We start from the raw sequence: 21,110 nt of genomic DNA on the forward strand, positions 1-21,110 counted from the left end.
TAAGAATCAATGGTAAAATTGCCTAACCCACACTGCTGAGCTATTGACTGGCTGGGTTAAGCCTCTGCAGTCATTTCAAGGAATATCTATTGTTAACACGGAATTAATAATAAATCAAACATAAGGAAATGTGTGTGTGCGTGCATGTGTAAGTATGTGTGTGTGCATGTGTGTATGTGTGTGATTCAAGTAAATAAGTGATAAACATCAACATTTAAACATGAACAATATCTTTTAATGATTGAATTCAAAGTGGTTCCTGTTTTTTTTATCTAAACCAAAATCACATTCGACCATTATAAATCTTTGTACTAGTAAGTTAGCAAACATCTAGACAATTAATCTCCAGAAGTCTGAAAACCATCTTAAACAGTACCGGGTACTTAACTAATTTAGTACCATGTGAATAAAACAGACATGAACCTAGGTTTAAAAAAAAAACTCTGAACATTTATCATGGGACCCAACACCTAACTGGCTGGGGGTCTGGGGGCCACCTTAGCGTGAATTAAAAAACCCAGAGTTCCCCGTTTCTGCAGAAAAAGCTCATGTCTGATACAGAAATCAAAGTCATACATTCGGCACAGTGTAGTATGTAGATGGAAGTCACATGTAGTGTTGATCTTATCTTCAGGACAAATTTTTTTTTTAATCACCTCATGGACACAATCCTGACTGCACTTGTTAATGTTGGACAATATTCTCAGGGCTCATTCCCAATTTTACTGTTGCAGATTGATCCAACTCCAGGGAGACTCTCCCTAAATATGCAATTAATATATGTATATGTAGATTTATATACATACGCCTTCCCTTGACGATCAGTAAAATACAGAAAAGCTGGTGATAATACAAGTATGTTGGAAACAATAGACGATCAGTAAAATACAGAAAAGCTGGTGATAATACAAGTATGTTGGAAACAATAGACGATCAGTAAAATACAGAAAAGCTGGTGATAATACATGTATGTTGGAAACAATAGGCGATCAGTAAAATACAGAAAAGCTGGTGATAATACAAGTATGTTGGAAACAATAGGTGATCAGTAAAATACAGAAAAGCTGGTGATAATACAAGTATGTTGGAAACAATAGGTGATCAGTAAAATACAGAAAAGCTGGTGATAATACAAGTATGTTGGAAACAATAGGTGATCAGTAAAATACAGAAAAGCTGGTGATAATACAAGTATGTTGGAAACAATAGACGATCAGTAAAATACAGAAAAGCTGGTGATAATACAAGTATATTGGAAACAATAGGCGTGTTAATCTGTTAATCCGACTGCACTTAATTTAAGTCCCCAGGAAGCTGAGTGTTTTACATAGATCAATTGTCTCATTGGCAATGCCCCCTTACAGTCCTACATGTACAATTACTAGTAATTGTTTCCTGCCTAGATGATGTGTGAGGCTATCTTCTGGGAAAGGAGGATATTTAAAGAGTGTCCACTAATTAATTTCTTGGAATATTGAGGGATCTTTTTAGTTCAGGCGGAGTTGAAAGAGAGTTCAAACAGGAAATACTGGGTTTACAGTAATGACTTGGTCTTTTCAATGGGCAAACATGATAATTCTTTCAGATACATAATTTTAGAAACATAAATATAATATTTCTGTTTTGCATTTATGGTACTTTTAATGCATATGTATATTCGAGGTATAGGGTAGTCTGCTTTTTAATTTTTTCACGATTCAAATGGAATGCTCCTATTTCAAGAAATTATGACTTAAAAATTACAGTATCTGTAAAATCCATAATTTTGCCCTTAGGCTATTGAAAAGATTGAGTACTAATTAAGGCATAATCAGAAGATAAAAATACTGTAGGTTACAATCAATGATGAATATACTTACAAATTTAACATTTTGAAAATTAAGTGAAAGAGGCATTTCAAATGTGTTAATTAATAAATAGTAATGATAATTATAATCTATTGTCATATTTATACTTATACACTCGGGTTTGAAATGAAAATTTATATGATCAGACTGGTGATAATAATAAGATAAAATGAAAAATAAATAAAATCAACTGTGCTCATTTAAAATATGCATTGCTGATGGGTAACAAGCTTTGGTGCATGCGAGGCCATAGTCTTGATATTGATGATATAAGTGTGACCTCACAAATTTTACGTAATTTAATCGGGGTACCCTGTAAAACATGGCCGTCAATTGACATCACTAAGTCCACTCCAGTTCTACATGGGCCCTGGTGTGAACTTTATCTAGGACAGCCAGAAACAATTTAATGGCGTATGAAGTTTTTCCTGGAACTGTGGCGAGAGAGGAAATGAGTGCTAAGTAGCCATATTTGATCTAGTATTGGTAATCAGATTTCTCAAAGGTAGAAAAAAAGGTTTTTTAATTAATGGATGAAAAAAATTAATTAGATTTGAAAGGGGGCAGGGTTGAAGAAAAAGTTTTAACAAATATTGTATAAACTGAACATTTTTGTTGAAGTACTGGTAGAATACAGATAATTAAGGAGGTCAATGATACTAAAGAATTCATGAAAATTAATAACCAACATGAGCATCTCCCCCCCCCCCCCCCCCCCCCCCCCCCCCAGATGCCTGATGGGTACCATAACTTTGCATACCAATTTTAAACTCCAAACAGTTCTAGGATATAAACAGAACTAGGCTACCATAATTAAGGAAAGCATGTGAAAACAGAAATTATTTACAACATGAAGAAGTAATAATGAACGGAACCCACCTTTTTGAACTTGTTTTACTCTTTTTTTCTCTCCAAAGCTTCTTCTCATCTGACCCTCTCTCTTGTCAACTGGATCTATTTCAAAGATATATATATAGAAAGTCAAAAACAAATTTTTCAACTGAATAATTTTATCAACAATTAAAGAAAGAACACTGATAGTTTTATTCAACTTTTACATGGAATAATTCTGCAAAATTCAACTGAAATATAAAAAAATAATTGTCAATTTCTTACTTTTTGTGAAATAGCCCAAATACTAGTATCATCATTCACATTTTTGGCACACTCTTTGTAAAATACTGCCCACAGCATATCCTGTATGTTAATTGTATCTAAGTAAATTTAAAAGGACGTTTTTATGTACATTTGTGTGTTGCAACAATGGATTTGTCTGCTTGTCAAGGTACTCCCCTCCCCCCAAGAAAAAAAATTATTCATTGTTGATTACTGTTCTGCAATTAATATACAGTTCAGCATTAGTGTAACTGTTATGAAATGATTTCTCTTCTGTTTTCTCTGAAATGACAAACTCGTATCCAGTTACTTTTAGACTGGCAATTTCCTCTCACTGCCTTTCTTGGCACCAACAGGACGTGGAAAGTGTTCAATTTGACTAATTTCTTGCATCTTCACACCTGCAAAAATTGGACATTTCAAGGGTTATGTAAGTGGCTATTAAAAGTATTATTGCTTTTTGGATATTGTATTGTATTCATGTCACAGCAGAAGACCAGTTTAAGAATGAAAGGACACAAGACGGTGAGTTTTAGTTCTCTCTGAGACCTGTGGCAAACAGGAGATGGTAAAATTTCTAAAATTTAGATGTTCTTCAAAGCTCTAACAAGCACTGTAAGTCATATTTCTGAATATATTCTTTTTTATCAACATAAAAAAATGAATTCCAATATGATCTCCATGGCAAGATGAAGTGCAGATTGATAAAAGTACCACGACATGTTTACCAAAGTCTAAAGTTGACAAACATTGCTGAAGTTAAGTCCACATCACATTCTACCTATTACATGTACATGTAGCTTATCTGTACGTAATATCTGTACTTTCAATTTAACTTTTTATTTGTTTAAATTATCATTGAAGTTTCAACAGCATTTTAACTATCATTATGGCTCTAACTATTTTTATTATCTCTTCATCTGATTTTTACATCAGCTTCAAATAACTTTCAATATCTGTGACATTTAATTTCAAAAGCCAAGACAGGGTCCTTGTTTTAAGATTATAAAACAGTCCATTAATCATAATGATACAAGTATCCTTTTTTAACTTTGCCTGTTTCAGTGAAATTCCTTCAAACTAAATGTGCTGGTAAAAAAATTGAAAAGCAAACAAGCTTGACCCCCAGTCACTCAGAATATTATCTCCACAGAGATCCCAACAGCTATCAGTACAATGTACAAGTATCCAACTTGTTTTTTATGATTAACTTGATAAAGCAGACCCCAGCAAGCTCATGACAGATACATAAAATGGAATTTGCATCCCCTGTCACAGTGGTGATATGCAGAAGGCAGATAATCCATTTCTTGATGCCTATCGCTGAATATCAATAGTTTTCTCATTCTTCCGCTGTTCCTGGGAATGACCCCGAAGTTGACGCCATTCTACAAACAAAACCCTTCTCAAGTTGACATATCTGCTGAACAGATACATCAAATATAGCAATTTTAAATTTCTGACAAACCGTTTAATGACTTGACCCCATTTGTTTTCTTGCATCCATTTAAGACCTAAATGATGGAAGAAACACAATGTTTTTTTTTTCTGGGAATCTTATCAAAATAGAATTGACTTGATGTGATAATGCAAAAAGAAATTGCTGATCTTGTTCACAATGGCTGCTGGTATCCAGGCACATATACTGGGTGGACTAGCTGGGCGTAGGAAGGGTATTTTCCAGGGTGTTTGTAACCAAACTAACATTGAAATGATTGTCTTATTGGATTATCGGTAGCAAAAATTGGAAACATATACCCCAAAGCTTAGGGTGCACGCAGAATGGTAGACTAACAGATCCACGGATCAAATATGGCTGACCCACTTGAATACTTGCTGCGTAATTCCTGTGGAGAATCTATTCAGTGTCTAATCAGGAATTACCTGGCAAGCTTTTTTGTGAGTCACCGTATTTGATCCAAAGATCTGTTAGTCGGCTGTTCCGAATGCACTCTCTGTCACAAGCTTTCAAATTAGAATAAACTTCTATTGAATATTAGAAGCAAACTTTTTACCTTTATCAAGCTAGTTAATAATCTGTCAAGGTCAGTACGACATCTCTTACATAACCTGGAAAAAACAGATTGAGTTAATCATTCAAAATGAAGGTTATCAAACTGCAATTATGAATGAAACTGAACAAAAACAATATCTTTTATAAACTACATAACAACTTCCTGACCTAAGGTTGTTTAAAATTGCCTTTATTTGCAATCAAAAGAACATGCTATAGAGAAAGAAATTTCCCCTGATAACTGACAAACTATCATTAAAAACAGAGTTATCATGTTATATCTTATCTTATATACTGAACCAATAATTTTCATTAAACTTTCACCAAAAAAATACTTTCATTGTATATTCATTATACATGTTGCAAACGTTAATTGCCTGTTAACTGGCCCCATTTTCACAAAAAAATAAATAAATAAAAACACAAGTCAGTTTCCTGGCTTAGTTGACTAGGATTTCCTTTAGAGTGCTGTTACACTGCTCCTGATAGGGTAAGACATGCCCATGTGACCATATAATCTTGGTAATCTAGCCAGGGAACCTGACTTCAATTTTTTTTTTTTTTTTTTTGGTGACACAGAGGCCAAGTATAGCAATATGCAGCAGGGGCAGGGGCAATCTTCCGGGGCTTCTAGAAAGAAGATAGTCAGACTTTTTTAAGTACTTGTTTAATTTACTTTGATGGGCATCTAATTCTTTCTGTTGGAAGTCAAAAATGGTGCATGGTTCAGCAAAGATAATTTGAAAGACTGTCAGAAAATATATTTGGATCAGCCCCCGTGTGGTAATTTTAACCCCCCATCCTGAAGTCTGAAGTCCTCTGTTAGATATATACAGTTACTGCTTGTCCAACATGACAGAAATACAGTACTATTAAAATTGGTGGTGATTATGCTGTTTTAACAGCATAATCACCACCAATTTTAATATTATGTTTTATTAGAATTTTTTTTCATCAATTAAGTTGTAATATAGCATAATGCTTAAAAGCATTATGCTATATTAAAACTTAATTGATGAAAAAAAAAATTCTAATAAAACAGAATTATGCTTTCATTAGCTCTAGACTGAGGCAATCGCAACATTTTGGACAGTAATTGTAAACCCTCAGGAGACAGAAGCCCTTTCATACTCTGCAGCTGTACCACCCATCATCTGTAGACAAGTGACGGATTTGGTCACATCATCTCACAGACCAAGCAAGATTGTTGTTATATTGGAGTATGGGCAGATTCTGGTTCACAATCAACCTGGCCAACATCCATACTTTTTATGTCCGGCCATATGACAGCTTAACTGCCTAGATATTTTTTATTTCTCTTTTTTTAAAAATTGCTCCATATCTGCCCAATATCATTATGATCTCCCTTAATTAAATAATGCAGCTGCACCAATCTAATAAGTAGCACATTATGCTATCATTTTTGTGAAACCATAATTTTCCTGCCAACTACATGTAATAAAAATTACTACACATGATAGGCTTCAAAGGCATGAAAGTGTAATGTTAGCTTCTACTGTACAACACTGAAAATGCTATAGATGTTCTAATTTTTTTTCTCAAAAAATATTTTTTATTCACGGGTTTTACAGGATTAAGAAGTATTTCCAAAGCATCACTCTCTATATATGCCAATTAAGCTTCTTCATTTGCTTGAAGACCTTCCAATTTGTGTAAGAGACGTCATTCACATAACCCACCGATTCCAATATGTACCAATAAACACCCCAATGAGTTGTGTAACTCCCGTCAATAATGTGAATTAATGGTTGTCCACAGAAGATGTGAAATAAGAACAAGGGATGACAACTTTATCTCACTTCAATGAAGGGAATACTGATTTCTATAACTTAACTTTCAGTGTAACATATATTTTATGATAACTAGTACGAGTATCAGGGGCAGATCCAGAATTATTTGAATGGGGGCGTGGATGCGAAGCCAACCCTCCACCCCTCGTTGGTGTTTTAGAGGGCAAATGGTGCCATTTGGTACAGAACCTTTAAGAACTTTGAATCAGCTAGTCAAAGGTCTAATTTGAAAAGGGAACCTTTGGTGTGATTTTTTTCAGAAATTGAAGGGGGGGTTCCAACCCCCCTGACCCCCTTCCCTTTAAATCCCCCACTGAGTATATCACCATGGTGAAATGCCTGAAGTGAAAACAAATATTCCTCCAAACCTTCTCCTCAGAAAATCTAATTCAGTTCAATAAATTCTCCACCTCCCCCTGAGATAGAAAATGCTGGCAATAATTTGGGGAATTTCTTCAAAATAATCTCAATTTGTAAAAAGAGTGTCATTGCTGATGAATTTGCCAAAGTTCCATTTAAGCGTTACAGAATTGTCATCAATCACACTGGGAAATTCTACAATTTTAAATCCATAGAGGAGAGTCATTACTGACCAGACGCATCCTACACCATCTATCATCATACAGCAAGTGGCAGCAATTACACTGAGAAGTTCTACACAATGTCATGTTAAGGCAAGTAAAACGTAAAAAGAAAAAATGGATAAGGTTAAAAGCTTGAAACTATTAAAATTAAAACTATTGAAATTAAAACTCCTCTACAGTACACTCTTGTATTTGCTTTAAGAATTCTCCACAATAATTTAATCACTAGACTTAGGGCAAATATAGAAACATTTATCACCAACTGTAAATGCTGCAGTATTGCTTGCTAAAACTGTGCATCTGATATGGAAAAATTGGTAACCATGACAATGTGAGACGCAGGTTCCTGCTCCACTCCCAACAAACCTCCACCCCCACCCCCAAACCCACTCCCACCCCAAGGTATGCATATTTGATTGTCTGTATAGGTCAGCAAGATATGAACCGGTTCGGGATTTTTTCTCACTTTTGTCTGAACAGACGAATAACGTATTTTATCCGTTATATTTTCTAACAATCTCCACCTCCTCTACAGCACTAGAGCCAAGCTAGCTCACCATCCAGTCAGTACGGCAGCCAGTCAGTGTGTTGAGGAGTGGTCTATGCTAATTACCACTTTATAAGACCAGCCTTCCGCTGTGACTGCCTCACTCATTGATTCATTCAGCTTATGGACTGAACGCAATTATAGTTATCCTCATTCTTAAAGATTCTTAATGCGACTTGGGAGATTCTTAGCACATCTGTTAAGCAGGATTTTTACTATTGGATTGAAATCCAGTTAGTTGTTCTTGGATTTTCTTGTGGGAACGTGCCAAGCTTGTAGTTCTTGGATTCTTTGAAAGGAACTGTTAAAAGGTTTTTTTTCACAGAGTTTCTTCTCAAAACTACAAAGGCAGGGTCCTTGGGATTTGCTTCCTTACTGTTGGTGGTAGCGATGGTTAACTTTGAAATGAATGGATTTTCTTATTGAACAAAGTGACCAAAAAGAACTCTCTTGAACTTCTTCAGTACAGGAACAGGATTTGATAAGAAAATGGCATTTTTTCCACCCTCAGACCAGAGAGCCATGAACATTACCTTGCCTGGGTTAAGTCTTGACTTGTAAGTATTAGTTTTCTTTTTGTGATTTTTTTCTTTCTAATTTTGAAGAAGTGTTTGCAAGATATGTTGAAGAAGATGAAAGACTTGCTGAGATTACAGTTTGACTCAAAATATCTCAAACTCTTCTGGATTAAGATTAGATCTTTTTTTAAACTGTTGTCAGCTAGAAAAAGATTACCAGTAAAGAATCATTATTTTGTCTCATTCTATTACTTACTTATTTATAAGGATAAACAGTGATTACATTTGGTTGTATCGAACTGTTTTTTTCTTTTCTTGGAAACATCTGGCAGGCTTCGATCATTAGTCAGTTTAGAATCCATCACAAAACCCAGGCTTCATAAGATTATCTATAAAGAATAAATTTATTGGTTCTGCAAAACTAGTAAATGAAAATATTGCAAACAGAACATGTTACTTTTTTATATTCTTTTGAAAGATGAAGTTAGTGCTTTTAAGAAAAAAAAAATGAATTATTTCAGCGCAACTTCCAGATGTTTGAAAGGGACATCCTCTTTCAGTATCTTTTTTTCTTTTGAATTATTTTTTAAACATGCAGATCTTAACTGTTACAGAATTTTTCAAAAATAAATAAATTAATTAATCACTGTGATTGATAAAAAAAAATGTAAAATTGGTTAATTAGACTTTGGTTACTAGAATTAATTTTAGGACAAACCAACTCTTGGAAATAAACAAATCACAGTCAACAAATACAACTATACCTGTTTTTTTTAACTTAAAGTGACAGATGCTGAGCAGGTTTGCAAAAGTTAAATCATTCAAAATATGTGATTGCATTACTAGTATATAAATTGTTATAGTTCATTATATAAATTTAGTTGTGTCATTTACGTATCATTATAACCTTTTGGCTGCTATATTATAGCATGTCACCAGAAAACAAAGAAAATCATGATAAAAAGAAATCCCCAATATTCATAAATACAATTGGTAACTTCAGCATTGCGAGTGTTTTCTCCCAGGATTAATAGTCTAAAAGCTATTCTGATGCTGAAATAAGTCTGAACAAGACAAAAGATTACAATGGAAAACCTTGATTTACTAACTGACTGAGCATAACAACCCTTACATCAATACTGGGCCAATAAGATAATAGCTAATTACTGGTTGTACAAATAGCAAAATTAATTGGTTTTCAGGCGTATCTGATGTGTCCATTCTACGTATTGATCAATGTAATTACTCCTGGAGGTGATCCAGATTTCAGCTGGCAATGTGGAGATGCTCAGAGAACTACACTGAATACCCCCCCCCTCAACCCCCCAACCCACCTCTTCTAGGGAGAGATAGTAAAAATGTATAAAACCCTGATTTGTCTTAAAACTCAAGGTCCCTGAAACATTCAAATCAGTTGTAAAACCTGTTCCTCCCACTCTATATTAAAAGCCAACTGCCAGATTAATTTCAGGATAAGCATGAGAAATATCCAAAATTACTTGTAGCTTTGGGATATTACCATGATTACAATATCTTTTAGCTCAGGTATGTCCCCGTAGAGTTCAACATAGAGCGTAGTGATATACCAATATACTGCCAGTGCCTTAGTCTAGTTGGCAATGTCTTTAATTGGAAACCCCCAATGCCTTCTTTCAGCTAAATGAGACAGATAAACACAACAACATGTCTTCCTCGTAGATTGGCTTTGAAAGAGCAAGAAAATTGGGAGTAGGACTAAGTTGGTTAAATCTGTCCCATCTGGGATTTTCTACCCGCCCATTTGGATACCATGAGTTGTAAATTTTGACAGATGTTTGGTAGTATCGACACACCATGTCAGTCCCATCTTGCTAATATTTCTCCATGTAGTGCCACAAATACCAAAAGGTTTCTCCTTCAAGAAGAGAAAATGTTTTTAGTCTTCAGTTATGAAAACAAGCTTTGCCAACATTTCTTTCCAATGTGGACAGAAAGGGAAATGATTATTCAGAGTGTGGATGTTGAAGTGCTTGAACAAACAAGACATAACAGTAATGTAATGATGCACTTCAAGTGGTCTCTCAAGCTAAAGAAATATACAGAGCTAAATAGTGCGTGTTGTGTAAGATTATAATCAGTCCATCTCATAGATGTATAATTGTGCAATGCAGCATATAGAATGATATCATTAAATTTCTGCGTCAATTGTTTAATATCTGATATATGGGCAGTATGGTAATAAGCTGAAATTAATGTACCCAAAAACAACTTTTGACAGCATTTTCAACTGTTTTCCATATCATTCCCAATGATGAGACCGACTTATTTTAAAACGATGCACCAAATAATGTGTTATAGATCATGGTGTGTGTGTGTGTGTGTGTGTGTGTGTGCGTGCGTGCGTGCGTACAGTATAACACGATTGATATTCAATCAATTTTTGATTTTTATGATATCAGGATAAAATAAACATGGGTAATTAAAGCCAACATTTGCTTAACAACAGCAGAATGCACATTTTACCTGTTTGGCTTAAACAGATATATTTTGGTGATGTCCAAACATTTGAGTCCATAACAATAACAACACTTCAAGTTTCTTCAAATTCTCAAAGGTGGTCAAATCCAAGCTAAGAGGAATGATGGCCTAATGATAAATATTTACTCATTAAAGATGATGAAGATCTTCTACGAGGTAAACATACGCCCACACCCCTACACACACACCAGTGCACCTGACATACAGTATATATATACCGGTACTTAGTACAGTCTGACTGGAGTCTTATTATGAAGTCAACAGAGATGTTGAAGTCTCAAGTCAAATACAAGAGATATATCCTGACCATGTTGGGAGGATCATTAGCAGTTTAGTTTGAAAAATGTCACAATCACAGCCTTCTTCTCATTAAGCAATATGAATTAGCTTTTCTTATTAGTTGTATGTAATATATAGGTAAAATGTGTTAGATGTGACAGCAGAGTAGATGTAATTGTGTTGGTTGAGAACAGAATTTGGCAACTTTTCAGGGCCAGTGTATTTGGTGATAAAAATTCCCAGTTGAAAATGAAATTGATAAAGTTTACTGGGACACCTTGAGAAATTTAGATTTTAGGGTATTTTTCCTTACCAAACAAAGTAGATTTTTTTCATAGATGAAAACCATAAATAAGTACAATCCTGCATATAAATAACTTCTAACTGTAAATTATTTTGCCTAGTGAAAAAAAAGGAAATTATTTGAGCATATATTGGCCGATACACTCAAATGACCTGATATAAAAAAAACACCAACTTGATTGAACTATTGCTCTCCTACTCCAGTGTTCTCTTGGGGCAAATACTTGATATCAGACTCAAGTAATCCAGAATTGATAAAGTCTTCTCAAAGGACTGTGTACTTTGGTGCACAGAAGTCCCTCATGCTCAGCCTAATACACAGACAACTGGGAACTCATCCAAATATCACCCGCAATAAAAAAGATGTAGTTTCAGCTAATAAACAAGACACCAGTAATCAGCTTCTTGCCATTATTATCACACAAACCTCGTACCCTAGGTGACGTGGCTACTGAGGAAAAGGTCAGCATAAAGTTAAATATCTATCAAATGGATTATTTTTTCTGAAGTAATCCTGCTTTAGATTGCATGTCTTTTTTTTTTTTTTTTTTGCAATTCAAATGGAAACAGTTTGAAGACTTTACAGAGGTCATATGCTATTTATTTATTGACTTAATTCATCTTATTCTAATCATTTACCCATGTAAAGTCTACTGAACATTTTATGGATTTTAGACTATAAATAAATAAATAAATAAATAAATAAATAAATAAATAAACATTATTATTATTATTATTATTATTATTATTATTATGCTGGGGTCAAGGACAAGAAAAAGATCACAGTACAAGGTCTTGTTTTAAACTAAGAAAATACTACAGAGTTTTACACCAGACAAAGTTCATCTACTGCCATTGCTAGGCTGCAGCACACAATTAGCACCTACAGTTTTGAAATTTAGACAATATATTCTGAAAAAGTTTTAACTATTTTTAACAATATAGCACAGTGTTATTGATCAGAACCATTTTACCTGTATAAGTTACATGTAGCATCCAGAGAAAGCACATTTCTTTTTTTTTTCCAAAAGATTTGTATTGCAAGTACTATATGGCAGCGGTAAATATTGTACTAGATTGGTTGGGCTAGCATTACATGTACATTGGTTTAACAGACAGCAAATAAATAATGGTATATTTGTAAGGAATGAGCCACAGCAAAATGAAAAAAAATGATATCATTAAAAGTGAAATAAAAATTGGTTCACAATTTATAACTTTCAAGCCCCAACTTGAGCATGAAGACCTACAACTCCAAATACTCCTACCTTTAACAACCATAAGTTAAGTCATAATTCAGTTCTTTTTCAGAATGGCACGGTTTTGAAATGGTGATAAACCAAAAGCCACCCTCACTTCATCAGTCAAAGTAAAAAGAGATAATTTAAAACAAAATATCACACCTTTGTTTTTTTTTCCAGGATGCCTAATGTCACCAATCCCACGGTCTCCTGCAACCGGTTTGCATCGCTGACCTCGCAGGAGAAACAGACCCTCAAGATCCAGCTGAACATATCCGAGGAGAGTTTGCTGACCATGATCAACACATACTTGAGGAAGAACTGCCCTCAGGAGTCAGACATCTACGAAAAGATCCAGAAGTCTCTGTTACTGTATATCCCTATCATTTTAGTAGTCATTGGGACTTTTGGGAATATCTTCTCATTTATCGTACTGCGCCAGAAAGCGATGATGACGCTGTCGACTTACTTCTATTTAGCTGCTCTTTCATTGGCTGACACTGTTGTTTTGTATTTTGGTTTATTCCGCCTGTGGATATGGCAACTAACGGGCATGGATGTTCAGCATTATGCTGATTGGTCGTGCAAACTGGTGGCCGTGATTGGTTACTCGGCCAGTGATTTCTCCGTATGGCTTATCATTGCCGTGACTGTGGAACGCTACATTGTCGTCTGCCATCCTCTGAAAGCCAGCGAACTGTGCAATATACCAAGAGCAAAGATTGTCATGGGCGCACTCTTCATGCTGCTGCTGACCATTAATCTTCATTTCTTTTGGACAGTTGAGTTGTCCACCTCAGAGTCGGACATACCTAAGTGTGATGGCGGCCCCCAGTATAAACACTTGATCACAGAAATATGGCCGTGGGTGGACGCAGTGATTTACTCCTTTCTACCATTTGGGACAATTCTAATCATGAACTGTATTATAATTCGTCAGGTGATTCATGCGCGCCGCAGTCGTGAAGAGCTTCAAAATACAAGTCTGAAGGAGCGTCGGAGGACTACCCAAGAGTCAAGCATAAAACTGACCATAATGCTTCTAACTGTGTCCTTCACATTTGTACTTACAACACTACCTATAAATGTCTTTATGATTGCGAAGGCCTTTTTTCAGTCCTATAGTGAACAAGACATTGACGAAAAAGGTCGCAGAGAGGTCATCCATACAAGTGCAAAACTTCTCATGTATCTTAATCACTCGATAAACTTTTTCCTATACTGCGCAACAGGCCAGAAGTTTCGGCATCAAGTCAAGCGAATTTTGTGTCGGAGATCAAAAACATTTTTCTCCAATTTTACACAAATTCGTAACGGCAGAGAGAGCATGGTCTGGAGCAGCACCAAGTACACAAACTGTCCGTCTAAGATTGTTGCTGATACCACAGACATGAGTGAAATGGAGATGCACCGTCTGCACCAAACCCGCACCAATCAGCAACATCCTTATGCCTAAATGTGGCACCACTCGCTGGTCACATAAATAATGTAAATAACATCTTCTTGTAATTGTACTTAACACTGTGACAGTGGTGTATTTGATTACAAATAGATAAATAAAGTGAGACCAGTGACAAAGAGGCGTACATGTCATGCAGATGATGATGAAGAAAAAATGATACTTTCCCTAATATTCTTCAAAATGTAGAATAAAGATGCAACACTATGCTGAAAAACTTGAATTTTTCTCAGCAAGAAGTTGATAGCAAAATATGGGATAGGATTTTACTAAGTCTAGTTTGTAAAAAAAAACATGAAAAATGATTGCAAAAGATAATATATTATGTATATAATATCAGAAGACATAAAGACAATAATAAAAACAGATCATTAATGCAGATTAGAGAAAAGAGCACAAATGAAATACTGATGCAAAAAAGAAAATCTGGAAAAGGTGAAAAACAGAAGACAAATAAACAAACTTATGAGCTGTGAAGGAAAGAATCAACGTATACGTACAATGATTCACAAGACCACCATGTTGTGAACTTGCTTCTAGACTTCGGACAACAGGAAGTCACAGAGCCATGACGATGTGGTGTTGTCCTGCATAACAGTTGACCTTCATTGTTTTATACCATACTGTATATAATATTAATTAATAATATATATATATGAAGTTTCTACAATATTTTAATCAAAACTGACAGCAGATGTGTAAATAACCTAATTTCTGTTATCTGAAATTACCTGTTCTTAGCAAATGGTTTGATTTCCTTTATAACGATAGCCATATTGTATGTTTGCATGTTGTCAATGATTGGAATATAAAAAGGCGTGTGCTTGTAACCCATTTTCATGCCAATTCATTTTTTCCAAAAAGATGTCTGTTGAAACATGTAACTGATGACTTCACACTGGGTTTGTCTACCAACACGCCTTCAACCATTGCAATTTTCAGGTCTAATGGCAGAATTTTGCCAAAAAATAATGTAAGCCATTCTTTTGTCTCCCCAGTGAAGACGGCTGCATGTAGGGGCAGAATTTGTTCAAACCAGAAAAATAATGAGGAAACAAATTACTAACTGCCTACCATGGGCTGCCACTTAGCTGTCACTGCCAAGTTTTTTAAAACTTAAAAGACAAATCTGAGTTAGACTTATAGTCCCTAATAACAAAATTCATCTTAAAAATTCCTCACTGATGTCCTCAACAGGGTGCAACTTCACAATGAATTGATCAAACTAGCTACTGTGCACTCACTCTGGCTGAATGCAATTGAATTAACAGACTGGCAATGAATAGAATCAAAACATTAGAAATAAAAGATGTGTTACCCCATGCTAATTTGAACAGAGAACCAAATCTTGCCAGATGCTGTTTGAGCGCATGACAATTCATTAGATTGATAAAGATATTTAAATAACATTAAAACACCTGTCTGTTAAATTTATAAGCAAAGACCTCTTAAAATCATTCTTCCGTAAATTTACAACCTCCACAGCATATTTCTCTCTTTGCAATTTAAGTTACCCAAATCAATTATATATGTCACCTAACTTCACGCACTCTGATATATATATCAGGTGGCTAAAAAAAAGACATCTACCAGTAATCTACTTATTTCAGAGTTCAATAACATCAATAGTTATCAAGGTTTTGCATTAAGGATTTGCACAGACTTTTGAAACATTATTACTGGTCAACCCTGAAAATTTCAAGACTTGTGTTTAAGTGAAACATTTTTAATATTATCATCAAATCAAAAATACAATGACAGGTGTCAAAACTGACAGACACTGGCACTTGTCAGAAGTCATATAGGCTGGCACGGCACTTTTTTAAAGCTAAAATTTTAATTTTTGGGTGTGCCAAAACTGAGAAAGGTAGAATCATGACATTTTGGGCGTGATTAAAAACACTTTTTTTTTAAATATCTCAGATTTTAATGCAATATCTTTAAAACTTTTGACACACGATGTAGGTTTCTTGTTTCTATAAACAAGTCTATGTACCAGAGGAGGAAGACACAGTTTTAGATTGATGCCCTTTTTCACACAGCAGATAATTCAGAAAACAATGGGTTTATCTGTACTTTTATTCTGTAGCTCAGAATCCAATTCACCTTACAAATGACACATTTGTTATCTTCTAAGCCACAATAGAGATCAAAGCTCTGGGTTAGAATAAATGACTTCCATCCTTTAACAGTAGAAGCTACAGAGAATTACTTCTAGCATTTAATGAAACACAACTGCTAAGGTGAAAGACCATTTTCAAGGGAAAAGTGTTAGTATTAAAAATGGGTTTGAGATTCACTATAATGGAATATTTCTGGTAACAAAAATTTCCCACTTTGTTTTATGTACTGAGCAATAGGCTAAACAGGCACTCAGAATAACAGAAGTAAATAACAGAAAATAATTCTCTTTTTGTTTTTAAGTGGGAAACTATTAGTTGACTCAAAAGACATACTGTTAATTTACTTGGTTTAATAATAGGTATCTGACCAATCTTTAAACTCAACATATTCATTAAAGCAATTCAGATACTTATATGCTTAGGCATAAATCTTAATCACAGTGGTTTGGAAAAAAAAATTGAATGATTGCTGGTCATAGACTTGTCTATGTTTTCTTAAACAATTTGTGCAATTTTATTTAAAGGTTTTAAACATCCTGTACATATGTATATATAAATACAAATGTATAACTTTATAAGAGAAGAATGTGAAAAATGATACCGAAAAAGTGACAATTATAAACACTGACATGTTCTTATATGATACTACTCTTCAGTAAGTTGGATGTTTGTATATCATTATGATTGTTAAGTAAATAGTTTAGCTACAAAACTGTTATATATTAAATATTATATCAAAAATGTGATAAGTACTTGTATATCCCCTATATCTGCTGTATGCTAATCATTGGTGTTGACAATATGCTTGAATTATATTAATAAATGATTTTATTGGATATAACACATAATCAAAGCTTTGATATTCATATTTTAAATAAATGGTGACACCTGTATTACATTGCTGAGTTTTCATTTTATTACGACAGAAAAGTTCAGTCATCAATCTCCATTGTGTGGAGAGCCAAATGAGGTGGCGCCTTCCCACTGGGTTTTTATTTCGCTGAATCTGCCACGATAATTGATAGAGAGATCAAAGAGCACATCGTTCTTTTCTACAGTAAATGTCAAATATCTGTGAATTGGTCCAACATTGTCAGTGATGCTTTTAAATAAAAAGTATCAATTAAAACAAAGGAGTTAAAACATACTAGTAATTTTATTCCTAAATGTAAAAATTACAGTTACCCCTTTTTATTTTTTAAATGAAAATGAACCCCCCCCCCAAAAAAAAAAAAGAGAAAAAAATGCTGTCCATCTAGAACATGCTGCCAGTGCTGCATTAGATTATTTCATTTATTCTTTTAACCACCAGTCATTCTGATGAATTCCCTGCCATCATCAGATTTCTGTCTCATTTGCTCCAAGACAACCGTAAAAGGTCACACTGCCGCAAAAAAGAAAAGTGGTCTGAATGAAAAGTTGATAACAATTTTGCTGTCTGCTTCTTATCTTACCGACTGTCCACACAGCTTCTCACGCAGAAAATTCATGCGTCACAAAAAAACAAAACAGAAAAACAAAACAAATCTTGGGACACATTTGTCAGCAGGAAAATGTCACTTAACGCTGCATCCACACAGTGTGAAGAAATGACATCAAATTATCTGATTTCTCATTTCACACCTACATATTAACACAGTGTGTGGGTGCAGGATTTCTCAGTGCACATTTCACATCTTCAGACTAACTAGTATATGATAATTTATCAACAAATTTGAACAAAACTGAACAATAATATTTTCTGAAATGGCGTTTTGCTAGAAATATCTGAAAAGGTTTACTTAAAATTTCTGATAAAAGAGTTTGAATTTTTAAAAACAAATTGTACAGTATTTAAACTTGACCATCCACAGAACAAATTGCTGAATAAGAGGGGAATAAGGATTTTGTACTGTAGTCAACATAAAAAAATTAATTTGAATTACTCAATTTTCATCTTATCTTATCGCGCAAGGGAATAATACGCAGCCCGAGAGTAAAACAGAGCCAGAAAATTAAACCTAGTCATAATTAATAAATACTATTCATAGAAATTGCCCCAACACAATAGTGAACTTTTCCACTTGCATGTACCAGAAACTAGCTACCCAAGGCAAAAAAGATCGGTTTTGTGCCCGTGCTTACTCCTTTTGGTATTGATAATCAATTTCTACAAAGTATAAAAGTACTGCTATTATAAGGCCACACTTTTTTATTTTTATGGATGACATCCTCTGGGTACCCCAAAATCGGTGCGAGAGGGCAGAAAAAAAAAAAAAACAGTCCAAAAAAAAAATAAATAAAAAAATACTGCTTAAATAAAGGAATGCTGTCAGTACTCAGCTGCAAACACAAATTTTAACACAGAAACACGTATCAAACTAACAATGTCTTTACCCATGCTCTCAAAATATTAAAGCATTGTGAATACTTCGTAGAAATGTAAAAAAGTCATGAATAGATATGCTGCATATTACCAAATCTATTTAAGGTTATTTCATGCAATTTGTTAGTATAGCAATCAATAAAACAAATATCAAACAAACAGTGTGTCTTTATTTGTATTCTCAGAATATTAAAGCATTTTGAACACTCCACAGAAATGTTTAAAATATGATGCAAAGATATGCTTAATACTACCAAATCTATCAAAGGTCATTTCGGACGATGCCATTTGTCTACTTCGACTCACACGAAGCAGCAAAACTGCCAGGTGGCCTGTCCGACCTTCAGCCCACCAAATACCTCGACGCCCTTGTCGACCCTTTTTTCACTACAGAAAACTTGGTATGTGCTGCTTTGTACAAAATGTCACAGAAATTTTTCGGGCAATAATCGCTGGCTGCCGCCAGCCTTTCGCACAATTGTAAAAAGGTGATATCTCCATGCCCAATACCAATCCAAAATGACGGCGCCTGTTCTCTTTATGACTTTCATTGTCATGTAATTTGAAAGTAATCCTAGAGATGAATTTGACGGCAAAACGGCCACATTTCCACGTGGCGATAATACGCATACGCAGAAAGCTCATTTCCTGGCAAATTCAATAACGATGATTGCGACAACCGACTTCGTTGGGGGCTGAGGGGGGGGGGGATTTTTTTTTTCGGAGAATGGGCGAAAATCGGTGCGCACGCAGGATGTCATCCATAAAAATAAAAAAGTGTGGCCTTACCACAAAGATAGACTGGGTTCCCATATGCAGATCGATCTAACATGATCGATCCATTTCTGAGGGGTTTCTTGCTAAATTACAATCAACTTAAGAAGCTTAAATGTCTGTCACACCTACTGAAAATGCTAAATGATAATTAATTACCCCCTAGCAGCTTCAGTAGGCATTATAGACATCAAAGCTGCTTAAAATGATGGCAATTAAATTTAGCGAGAATCCCCTCGGAGATAGATCAATCCACAGATAGTATGATAGGGTCTGGGAATGGTCCCATAGCAAAACTAAACGGCATCACTTTTGCTAAATTACAAGTACAGTAAAACAATATATATGACTTGATTCCAAAAAAAAAGCTGGCTAAAAATTATTTATTACACACCCAATGGGGAGTTATTCCCAGCCTCAAATTTGTGAAAGCAAATGCTCAAATTAACGACTCCAGCTAAGAATTAACAATCCCAATGTAAAATTACTGCTACAAGCACACTGTTTCATTACACAAACCCTTTATCTGCTTATCTACACATTAGGTATGTTCCGTATGAGACAGAGATTGTTAACAATGCACTGCTGCTGCATTAAAAGAACCAGTAGGGGCTTGTGTCTACAGCCACAGACCCAGATGGAAGATTATTTGAATAAAACTAAGGTTTGTGCTAGAAAATAACAATTATCATTCATGAGGCCTGTTACAGGGTACATAGGAAGGTGACAGACAGACAGAGTGAGAGACAACGCACATTTCCAGAAGTGATGAACAAGAGCTTTTCAAGTGAATAATAAGTTATCACACAAAAAGCAAATAAATGTGCGAAAGTTTGACTTAATTAACTCAACCTTACCTTCTTCTTGACTTGAAATAAATGCTGGGAAGGAACATCCAACTCATCTGCAAAGATATGACAATTCTAAGAAAACCAATTTCGCTGAGGCATAAACTTTTCGCTCCATTAATTTTTTTTTGTTTTGTTTTTATCAAAATCACTGTTACTCAGTTCTTATCAGAATAACAGTGAATGTTCAAAAAAAGAAAAGAAAAGAAAAAAAGATGAAGCTCTGATTTCTGCTTTTAGCCAGTATTTTCATCTTTTGTCAAGCAGAGTTGATTTCTATTAGAATATCAAGAAGGCATGTGTATTCATAAGTCCACTGAGACAAATATAACACTTCCCCAGAGGGTGGTTGTTCAATAAAAACACGTCCACATGATAAACAACACCCACTGCACTGATCACTTCACAATATTATTATGTCAAAGCATGCGGTGGTATGTCTAGATTCTACCCAGTAACTTTTTTCTTTTCTTTTTCTGTATTAAATTGCGTCTTTAGACCTATCATTTATTCATTAAACTATTCACTTCAGTTACAGTGATAAAGAACTACAAAACAGCATTGCTACTAAAGTACCTTTAATCCAAATCAACTGTTTTAATTTATATCTCTTCTTCTTCCCTCCTCGTCTTCATGTTTCAAGGGGGTTGAACCATCCTTACGCTAAACTTGAACCTGAACTCTACTAGCAGCCTAAGGGACCATTCAGATTGAGAAGAGCCGAGTGTTAACAAGGCTGCGACCTAAATACGGTGGACCTACAT

The 21,110-nt window shown here is 34.8% G+C and overlaps 2 protein-coding genes across 4 annotated transcripts in view; one reads left to right on the forward strand and one right to left on the reverse strand.

Annotated features, from left to right (window-relative positions):
- The window catches only part of LOC106175067 (FMRFamide receptor-like), a 67,636-nt gene extending 50,384 nt beyond the window's left edge, over window positions 1-17,252 (forward strand). For both annotated transcript variants that reach the window (XM_087010636.1, XM_087010637.1), the window contains exon 3: window positions 12,958-17,252. In XM_087010636.1, coding sequence (XP_086866762.1) covers window positions 12,959-14,233 — 1,275 coding nt within the window. In that variant the 5' untranslated portion in view covers window position 12,958 and the 3' untranslated portion in view covers window positions 14,234-17,252. The remainder of the gene's footprint in view (window positions 1-12,957) is intronic.
- The window catches only part of LOC106168948 (plasmolipin-like), a 95,212-nt gene extending 74,810 nt beyond the window's left edge, over window positions 1-20,402 (reverse strand). The window contains exons 1-4 of one of the 2 annotated variants that reach the window (XM_087010640.1): window positions 20,356-20,394; window positions 4,979-5,033; window positions 3,274-3,364; window positions 2,727-2,801 (exon numbers count right to left, since the gene is read on the reverse strand). The gene's annotated coding sequence lies outside the window, so the exon portion shown is untranslated. Of the gene's footprint in view, window positions 1-2,726; window positions 2,802-3,273; window positions 3,365-4,978; window positions 5,034-20,355 lie in introns of both variants that reach the window. The other variant, XM_087010641.1, reaches the window with a different exon arrangement.
- Between the last annotated feature and the right edge of the window lie 708 nt (window positions 20,403-21,110).

The sequence above is a fragment of the Lingula anatina genome, chromosome 4 (assembly GCF_051362555.1).
Source record: "Lingula anatina isolate TDL-2025a chromosome 4, LinAna3.0, whole genome shotgun sequence".
Taxonomy (NCBI): domain Eukaryota; kingdom Metazoa; phylum Brachiopoda; class Lingulata; order Lingulida; family Lingulidae; genus Lingula; species Lingula anatina.